At 53.5% G+C, this 9,589-nt stretch overlaps 1 protein-coding gene across 2 annotated transcripts; it reads left to right on the forward strand.

Moving 5' to 3' along the window:
• The first annotated feature begins 926 nt into the window (after positions 1-926).
• Positions 927-9,501, forward strand: CHGB (chromogranin B). 2 transcript variants are annotated; one of them, XM_040059237.2, is made up of 5 exons: positions 927-1,022; positions 4,803-4,846; positions 5,737-5,830; positions 6,605-8,193; positions 9,147-9,501. In XM_040059237.2, the coding sequence occupies exons 1-5, from the start codon at positions 935-937 to the stop codon at positions 9,228-9,230; spliced, it is 1,899 nt and encodes a 632-aa protein (XP_039915171.1). In that variant the 5' UTR covers positions 927-934; the 3' UTR covers positions 9,231-9,501. The 2 variants fall into 2 exon arrangements, with proteins under 2 accessions (XP_039915171.1, XP_039915172.1); XM_040059238.2 differs by lacking the exon at positions 927-1,022 and adding an exon at positions 1,286-1,389.
• Positions 9,502-9,589: the final 88 nt, after the last annotated feature.

Genomic DNA, 9,589 nt, shown 5'->3' on the forward strand with positions numbered 1-9,589 from the left:
AGCCCGTGGGGATCCCGTTTTGGAATCCTACCCTGAGGGCAGAGTTGGATACACCCCAGCCAGTTCTGTCCCTACTCCTGCCGGGGACCTCCTGCAACCCTTGCAAATCTTTGTAACCTCGAACCTGGTGGGCAGGTTCTGTTATTTTTTTTGCAGAAATCGTGAGCTGAATGCAGGGCGAAGAAGGTGCCCGGCTCTGCCTCCTGGTGTCTCCTGAAACAAGTTTCAGATGGATCCGGAATTCCTGCTTCCCTTGTGCACCCCGGTGAGTTTGGTTGGAGCCCTGTGCTTGTGTGTGCCGTTTTCTGTCTTTGAAAGCAGCCTGCCGTTGTTAATGGACAGTAGAAGGGCACACAGGATGCTAACAGAGAACCGCCAGCGTGATGTGTGCATCCATTGTCCTCCAGGAACGCTGGCAATTAGAGGCCATCTGCTTGGCTCTGAGGACAGACAAAAAAAAAAAAAACAACCCTGAAAATACATGTAAAATTAGAGATGGCCCTCTGAGGGTTAAAGAGGACCAAAAGGAGTTCCGGGCTTTGCCTGGCTCTGAAGGGAAAACACGATGGAACGTTCAGATTTCCTCTATGGAGACCTCGTTTTAACTTGTCATTCGAGCTTTTTATTCCGCTAAGGACTAATTGGGACAGCGGGGGCTGTTAAAGGAAAACGATGTAAAACTCGATCCGCGTACGCTTCCTCTGGCTCCCCAGAGCATCATCACAGTAAATAAGAGGTTTGCCTGTGGAGATGGATGCCGAGAGCAGAGATTTCCCTGGGAGAACTCTGGGGGAATTGTGCGTGCCGTTCCCCGCCCGGGTGACAGGAGCTGTGGGATTACTCCGTTCTCTGGGTGTTACTGGATAGGGGGTCGGGGAAGGGAAGGGACAGAAACCTTGCGGGAAGGAAAGGCTGCGGCGGCACCTTGAGAGGAATGACAAGCTTTGTCTTGGCGGGAGAGGGACGTGGAAGCCGTTTAAGAGCCGTGGATTTTCCGCGCTCCTCCCTGAGGCAGAGGCTCGGTGGGGAGAGGACGGGAGCGGGAGGACGAGGCGGGGAAGGCTCGCTTTCCCTTTTCCGGGGCACGGCGGGGCTGGGGGGATCCGCAGGGGTCTCGCAAGGTGCGGGGCGTGAAGGGACAGCGGCTGGGCTCGGGGGAAAGTTGCCGCGCTCCGGCGGGGAGGGGGCGGCCGGGGCCGATGCCGTGGGGGCGGCACAGCCGGGGGCTGGCGGTGACGCAGCTCCCCGGGGCCCCCCGCCCGTCTCCTCCGCCCCCGCTCCCCTTTTAAGCCGAGCCCAGCCGAGCGCAGCCCAGCCGAGCCCAGCCGAGCATGGGGCCGCGGGCGCTGCTCGCCCTGCTCGCCCTGCTGCTGGCCGCCGCCCCGGCAGGTGAGAGGGGAGCGGGCGCAGGCCCCCGGAGGGCTGAGGGCTGGGAGAACGGAGGGGTCGCTCGGGGATCTCCCCTCGGGAAGGGCCGATGATGGGGCCGGGGCTCGGGGATGGCGCCGGGCGAGAGCTCCCCGCCCGCTCCGCCTTTATTTTTACCCCGGTGCAGCATCTTCGCACAAAGACTTTTTCTCCGTGCCGCCTCCTTCCGAGGGTGCTGCTGGCTTTTGGTTGTTTTTTGGTTTTTTTTTTTTTGCCGGGTGATGGCAAAGTAGCGGCTCTGCAGGTTTAACTAACGGGATTTGTTTATTTATTTCTTTGTTTTTGCGCTCTGCGAAATGAAGCTCGAACACAATAGAAACGCGGTGGGTGGTGGTGGCTTGGCTCGGTAGTGTTTTATGCGTACTTAGATCGTTGCTTGAAAGTGTCGGTGTGGTTGTGGGTCGAGTGTTTTGGCTTTCTTTAGGTGAGTTAGAAGTCTCCGCGCTTCTGGGACTTGTCCTGAGAGCGCGAGGAAGTTGAGTGCCTTCAGGTGCCTTTATTGAAATCAGAGAGGGAGGCTGGAATACGTGGGGGAGAGACCCCGACACAGAGAAGCTCACCACACTCATGCCATAAATTCACTGGGGGTTTATTACCGGGTATTTTTTCCTGTTTATGCCATCAAACGGACCAGGTACTTCTTTACATCCTTTGTGGCCGTCCTGCTTTCAGGTGTTGAATTGCTTAAACATTAACTTCAAGAACTTTCTAGTGCTCCTGCAAATCGATGTGCCTAAATTTCAGTGATCCTGCCTAGGAAGACACTGTGACATTTTGATGAGGAATGACACTGCACTGAGTCATCTGCACTGATGAAACAAAGCCGTGTGGGGCTTTCATTAGGGACCCACCCGAAGGAAGATCTGTTCTGATCTTGGAGATGCCAGCGAAACCCGTGTGAATTTGTCCTGCCTTTATCGTCCTTTTTCACGATATTCATCGACTCTCAGCACTTAGGCAGAATCAAATGATGTTATCATAGCTGCCTGGGCAGCTTTGGTTCAGGAGGGTGAGGCAGAGCCAGGGCTTAGCTTTACTCAGCGGGGCTGTGGTTTGTTTCTAGCCTTGTGTTCGGGTGCTGGCCCCTGCTCTGGAACCCCGCAGTGTTCCTGTGAGCTGGAGGGTGGGTGCCTGTCCTGCTGCCTGACCCTGCTGTCCCCGGCAGGCCGGTGGCCTCACCCCCCTGGGCACCCCTGGAGAGGGAGGCAGGCGTGTTCAGGTGCGCCACGGGGGCACTGCCAGCACCTGGGAAAAGCGGGGCACCGCCGGCTCCCTGCCGCCTGCCTGGCGGAGCGCTGCCTCAGTGCGTTATTGCAGGCTCTGGCGTGGGTCGGGGGCTCCTGCTGCTCCTCCGGGCGGCTTGGTGCCGCACGTGTCCGACACCGTTCGGTTCTCCTGGCGTTGTTGTGATGCTCCCTCTTTGTTCACGCTGGCTTCCGCTGTTGACCGAGCTTTGAATGACACAGCAAAGGCGGTGGGTACAACCTGATTTTGTCCTCCTGGACTGCTGTCGGCGCTCAGGGGTGGAGTAGGAGCAGGAAGAAGTAGGAGATGTCCAGGAGTTTGTCTGCCCCGTGCTTTATCACATTGCTCACAGGAGTTGCGCTGTGCCTGCGTCGTTGAAAGGACAGCGTTTGCTCAGGGGCTGGAGGAGCAGAGGAGCCTCCCCAAGAAGAGCCAGGGAAAGGGCTCATAGCTGTGCTTTCATGTGAGTGGAGACTGGGATCATCTCCAGCCTCCCCCACGCTGGTGGGACTGAGAGAATCTCTTTTGAAGAACAGCACCTTTTTTAGTGGCAGGGGCTCTCTCTCGTTCCCCCTGTGTGTCCATCCTGCTCCTCCATGCCTGCTGCAGCAGGGTGATGGTTACTGGCACCGGGAGTGAAGGACCTCAGGCAGCACTGAGAGCAGAGATGGGGAGAGGGCTGGCTCTGGTCTCCCCTCACACCCCACCTGGCACTGGGGGAACGCTGGGGAGGAGCGCAGTGCTATTTTAGGGGAATCCCTTCTGTGCTCCCCTCGTGTGGGTTCCCTTCTCTGGTGCCGCTCGTGGGGGCTGCAGAGGCGCATCCCTGCCTGTGCGTTCGGGGGAGAGCACAGAAATACCAGGAGTTATTTTTGTGCGACGCTCAGCTACTCCGCTCTGAGTCAGTGCTCCAGGGGATGTCTGCTTCCTCTGCCAGCGCACAGAATGAAGGTTGTGTTGCTTTTAATAGCGTGAGGCTACGTGCTCCTCTCTTCCTCAGGGCAGCCTTCATTCTCCCGATGTCGAGAGGTAAAGCTGACCTCCTTTGTCTACGTGATGTGCTCTGTGTTCATCTCTTTCAGGAGGTTTCACTGAGCCAGCCAGGGAGAGGCGCTGGCTGCGTTTAGGGCTCTCCTGACCCCTGTGAGGAGTTCAGAGCTGCACCCTGAGCTGTGTCTGTGTGACTCTGTGATTCTGCACCGCGTGGGAGGGCCTGCAAAGCCAGCATCCAACGGGCCCTGCTTCCACACGCTCCTGTGTGGCTGGCAGAGGTGCTTAACCTCGCTCCTGCAAACCTCCAGCTGGATGGGAGCTGACACAGTTTATTAATGGCACACAGCAGCCAAGCTCATTAACCAGCTGGAGGTACTGCAGCAGCGAGGGCAGAATAAGGCAGCACGGGGGTTTTATTGGCAGCAGCTTCTTTCCAAAAGCAAATTCCTTGGCCCAGGTAGAGTAGAACTGGTGTGAGGAGGTGTGAGTGTCCTTAGGGCAGAGAGAGAGAGAGAGGGATGGGTTGCACTGCTTCCTTCCAGAGTAGTTTTCCACTGAGATTTGAGGGGCTTTTGTTTATTTTCTTGGAATGATAATGGACCACTCAGTGAATTGAAATTTTCCTGTGCCTTCTGGCTCTCTCCATCCTTCCAGGAGCCACCTGGACAGCACTTCTCCAGCAGAATTGGGACACTGGCTGCTTTAAAGTCCTGCAGTTGGCAGGTGTGCACCCAGAGCTTCTTCAAGAAGATTCTTGGGGTGCAAACAGGCCTTGCATGTTGGGTTTGATCTATTTTTTTTTTTTTACCATCAAACTGGTGCAACTACATGAGGGCCTGACTGGAAGTAAAGTTCCATTTTGGAATTCAAGCGTGGCTTTCTTCGGCATTGCATTTTTTTGTGGGTGGGATTATTCTTGGTGTGTTTTGTTTTAGATCTACAAGTGTTAACCATTCCTCTTCTCTCAATCTGACATGGCTTTTCCATCCAAATCAGGAAAGGTTTAATGTGGAATGTGCCTGGTTTAGTTGACTGCCAGCCCAAAACTCCAGCTGTCTCTTCAGACCAAGCTGACTGAGGACTCCTGTCAGTGATGCTTGTATTAATGAGTCTCTAATAATTGTTTTTTCTTCCAGGTGCCAGCACAGTTCCAGTGGAAAAAGACCACACTGAAGAAATGGTGAGTGGCTGCTTGTCAAACCAACCTCAGAAAAATGTCAGTGATGTGTTCTCCAGTTCTTTAAACTCTCAGGGCAAGGCTCCATTTTTTCTCCTAAGTGTGTGATTAAATAAATGCCATCAGCTGCTCCCACATCCTTCAACCTGACACCAGAGCCCCTGCCCTGGTTATTGCTGTGATCCTTTAGATCAGCAAACACCTGGTGATAACCAAAAAGAGTTAAAAGACAAACGGCTCCGTGACTGTTTCACGGTCTCCTCCCAGTCATCCTCACAGAGGAGGCTGAGCAGAGAGGAGCGTTTGCTCTCACCCACAACTTCAGCACCTGTAAATTGTTTTATACAGAGGAGATACTGTGGTAGTGCCCAGAATTCAAGCACATTGTGTGACTCCCCCGGGTCAATCAATTTGCTGTGCTTCCAGACAACCCAGTTGTGAATGTTCAGTGCTAAAAAGCAGGCAGGACTTTGAGCACACACAGGTGAAAAGGTGTGCAGTGTATTCCTTAGAGAGGCCAGAGAGGTGTTTCATTGGCAATCCAAAGTGCCTTTGGACAGATCCTACAGGACAATCCTCATCCTTTGAATGTGTCTCTTTATTTTCTGGGGTGTGTTACCACGTGTTTGACTCTCCTTTGCTCTGAGTGGGGTATTTAATATTTTAAAATGTACAAAAGAAGCCTCTGCGAACAAAAGGGGAGATGAAAAGAGAGAGGATCTCTTCCTCCTGGTACAGGAGTGAGGGGCAAAGCCCAAATGCACAGGATTACTAAAAACTCATTAGCAGTAGCCTGAATTCTAATCTCAAACAGGTTTTTCTACCAGCTGGGTCGGAAGGAACGTTTCCATTTTTGCCCTGAGGATTTTTCTGTGCTGTTTTGCCTCCTGCAGGTAACCCAGTGCATAGTGGAGGTTCTGTCCAACGCTCTGTCCAAGCCAAATGCTCCCCCCATTAATCCTGAATGCAAAGAAATCCTGAAGAAGAGTAAGTACAACATTACCTGGACTTAGGAGAGGGGTTTGGTGCACGGTTTCTGTCCGGTGCTGGTTGAACTGTTACCTCAGCCCGTGTGAAAGTGGTGCCTCCAAATTTCAGTGGAACCAGAATTCTGATTTCCTTCTGTCTGGCTCAGAGCCTGACCTGGGAATTGTCAGGGATTCTTGGCTGACACTCATGCCTCTCTCCTTGAACCACCTGCAGAGTCTCAGAGGACTTGACAAACTCTTCAGGTAGCCTGAGAAGGTGAAGCAGAACCATTGCAAAGCATTGGATTTTTTCTTTTTTTTTGGTCAGTTTTTAAAAAACGTTTAAAATTTGCTCAAAAACATCCCTGGTGTTTTTTTGGGGTAGCTTGAAATAGATGGTTGTCTTTTTATTGTGAATAGGTATCTGTGATGGGCCGGGTCTGACATTCCAAGAACTGAACACAACTCCAGATACCTTTGATTTTTAATGGGAATGAGAGCTAGCTTGATTCAATTCTGAAAATGTGATCACAAAAAAAAAAAAAAAGCCAAAGAAGGAAGATTATTCCGGAAATTCCAGGGGAACTTGTAAAATGCCTAATTAGGTGGAGCTAATTAGTTAGTAAATCCTTTTCTAGGTACAAAATAGTAGCAAACTAATGATTTTTAAAGCAGAATTAAGAAATCAATTCTGTCCAAATTTCCTTGGTACTTTGGGAAGCCAGGCATCTCTTTGAAATAACACCTCAGTGGAGGGTTGGATCACTCCATGCTGCTGCTTTTGTTATTGTAGGTGATAAAAATGACAGAGAGAGAAGCGAAAACAAAGAGCCTGAAGTGAGGCACCCCAAAGACCCAGCAGAGACCCAAAAACATCCTGCTGGGAGCGTGGAGAAAGAACAAAAGCAGGCAGAGGAGGAATCTAAAAAGTACCTGGAAGGAGGTGATGAGGAGAAACTCACTGGTGAGGAAGGTAAAAGCAGGGAAGAGGAGGCAGGGCACCACACACCTGCCCAGGAGGAGACGCTTCACACGGAAGAAAAAAAGCTCTACCGAGAAACTGGGAGAGAGGAGGAGAGGAATTACCACAGTGAGGAGGAAAGCAAAGAGGGCCAGTGTTGTGAGGACGTAGAGGCTGCTGTTGTCACCAAGAAGTCCCACTCGGAGGGCACGAGCATGGAGGAGTTCCGTGGTGGGAATGGTCGGAGCCCCGGGGGCCGCTGGCACCTGGAGGAGGGAATGCAGAGCCCTTCCAAACAAATCCGGGAAGGGGAGGAGGGAGAGGAAGAAAGGAGCGAGAAATACCACCAGGAGTCTGAGGAACGTGGGTTCTCCCACCAGCAGGAGCGTGAAGAGTCTGAGGAGAGCGAAGAAAGAGAGGAGGCAAGGGAGCCCTCCAAAGCCAGAGGTTACCACGGGAAGCACGGAGCCGGTGACTCCTATGACGAGAAGAGGGGCCGTGGGGATGAGAGGGGGGAACCGGGGCAGCCCCGTCCCTGGGAGCAGTGGAAGCACCACCAGGAGCAGCAGGAGGAGGCTGAGGAGAAGGGCGGCTCTCCTGGGAGGGGAGGCCCTGAGGAGCTGCGGGACGAGGAGCGCAGGGACAGCTGGCAGCAGGGCCGGGAGAGCAGGGAAGGGGAAAACAAGAGGCGTCAGCACAGCCAGGAGAGGAGACAGCACGAGGGATCTCGGCACTCCGAGGGGAGGACGCGCCTCGCCGGCGAGGACGAGGAGGAGCTGGACGGGTATCTCAGCGTGGGAGGGAGATCCCGCTCGTGGAACGAGGAAGGGGAAAGGTCGCAGAGGGCGCGGGAGCACGAGGGGCAGGCCGGGAGGCGCTCCAGCGCCGAGGACGGCCTGCAGCGGCAGCGGGAGCGGCCGGAGAAGAAGCATCGCAGCGGTGAGCGGGTGGAAAACGAGGAGGAGGAGGAAAGGTTCGCAGAGAGAGAGGAGTACGGAGGCCATCGCCCTGCAGAGAAAGAGAAGAGAACCGCGGCGTCCTACAGGCCTTTCTACCCGCTGCTGTGGTGGAAGAGCCGGCACTCGGACAAAAGGGACGGTGCAGGGGAGCGGCTCCTGGAGGGCAGGGAGCGGGGCAGGCCCGCCCTGAGCGAGAGGAACCTTTTCCCCGAGTACAGCGACTACGAGTGGTGGCCAGAAAAGCAAATCCAGAGCGCTCTGAAGCACAGGCGCGCCGAGAAGAGGAACCCCGGCAGAAGGAGCAGGTACGACAAGGTGGATCAGCTCGCGCAGCTCCTCAACTACAGGAAGAAGTCGGCTGAGCTCCCGGAGCTGTACAGCTCTGGAGAAGACCTGAAGAAACATCACGTGGCTGGGAACGAGAGAAGGAACCTAAGCCAGAGGCCCCTGACAGAGGAAGAGGTAAGTGCACAGCGGTTTCTCTGAAAAGCTGGGGGAGGCACGCTTCCAGATCCATTCCCGAGGCAGCTGGGAAACTGCCTAGGGAAACACCAACAGGATCCAGTCACTTTTGGAGAGAGGATCTTCAGTGATTTAAAAATTTGCGCTTTTTTTGAACAGGGGAGCCTTGAGTTTGCTGAACTCTACCCCAGGACATGGTTTGTGGGATAAAGACACAGCTCCTGTCTGCTGCAAAGCAGGCAGGGAAAGGTTTTATTCCATTTTTATTCCTCTTCGGGCCCTACAAGGCTCGAGGCTCTACAGACTGACAAAAGCAAGGTGCCATCGCAGCAGGAGCAGAGGGGGAACGGACAGCACCATTGGGGCTGTTTAAAATACAGAGTTGAGAAGTGAGTTGGGTACTCAGAGGGAAATCAGCTGCCCGTGGACTTCCTGGCTGGAATTGCAGAGCAGAGCCCTCATTGCACCTCTAACTCCAAATTCCTGTGCGTGGTTCACACCTAATGAATCTTCTTTTTTTCCCCTGTTCTGCTCCAGTATCCAGGAGAAGCGGATCCCATCAGATCCTCCTCGTGTGTCACTGTGTCTGTGCACGCTGGGAGCAGTGGAGGCTGGGCACTGATTTGCACAGGTGTTAATTGAGGTTAACAAGTCATCGTGGTAAAGAATTTGGCTGCACAAAGCCTCTCCTGCTCCCGCTGCACCCTGTGCTTGCTGTGGCACCTCCCAGGGACAGCCCCTGCAGCTGTGACACGCCAGCAGGGCCACTGGGTGACGGTGCTTTAAATCTACAAACGAGGCTGGCATCAGAGGCAGCTCTCAGAATTAAAATCCCGACGCTTTCCTCAGCCTCAGTTGGGTGCAAAGCAGGGAATTTCACCAATCTCCCCTGCTCAGGGACTGGGGAGTGGCAGGACAGACGTGTAAAAAACCGCTTTTCTGTGTTTTCACAGGAAAAGCAGCTGGAAAACTTGGCCACCATGGATCTGGAGCTGCAGAACATAGCAGAGAAGATCAACAGCCTGAGGAGAGGCTGAAGGTGTCCTGGCAATTCCTGTGTTCTGTGGTAAACTCGCTGCCCCAAACCCAGGAAATTCTATCCACTGTCCACTCTTGTGATTTACACAGCTCCAAGTGTCTTTAATTTGCTGTTATGCTCCCGAGACCTGAATGGCATGAATTTTAATACTATAACCTCTCACGTGGGCAGGTATTTTTAATATGCTTTTGGAGATAATTGTGTTAGTGTCCTTCAGGAATATATTTGTCTGAGTTTGCAATAATAAAAACCATTGATCTTGGACCAAACCTTCTCCTTGTTCACGTGGCTGATGGGGTGATCTCAGAGTGAGCTGGGATCAGGTGTGGATTGTGCACAACCTTTTACAAGTCACAA

This window comes from Hirundo rustica, chromosome 3 (genome assembly GCF_015227805.2).
Source record: "Hirundo rustica isolate bHirRus1 chromosome 3, bHirRus1.pri.v3, whole genome shotgun sequence".
NCBI classification, from domain to species: domain Eukaryota; kingdom Metazoa; phylum Chordata; class Aves; order Passeriformes; family Hirundinidae; genus Hirundo; species Hirundo rustica.

Excerpts from the sequence above, each read along its gene's own strand:
- CHGB (XM_040059237.2), top strand. The coding sequence starts at position 935 with ATGACAAGCTTTGTCTTGGCGGGAGAGGGACGTGGAAGCCGTTTAAGA. Across the intron at positions 1,023-4,802 it reads CTCCCTGAGGCAGAGGCTCG|GTGCCAGCACAGTTCCAGTG; the intron begins GTGGGGAGAGGA and ends TTTTTCTTCCAG. Across the intron at positions 8,194-9,146 it reads GGCCCCTGACAGAGGAAGAG|GAAAAGCAGCTGGAAAACTT; the intron begins GTAAGTGCACAG and ends GTGTTTTCACAG.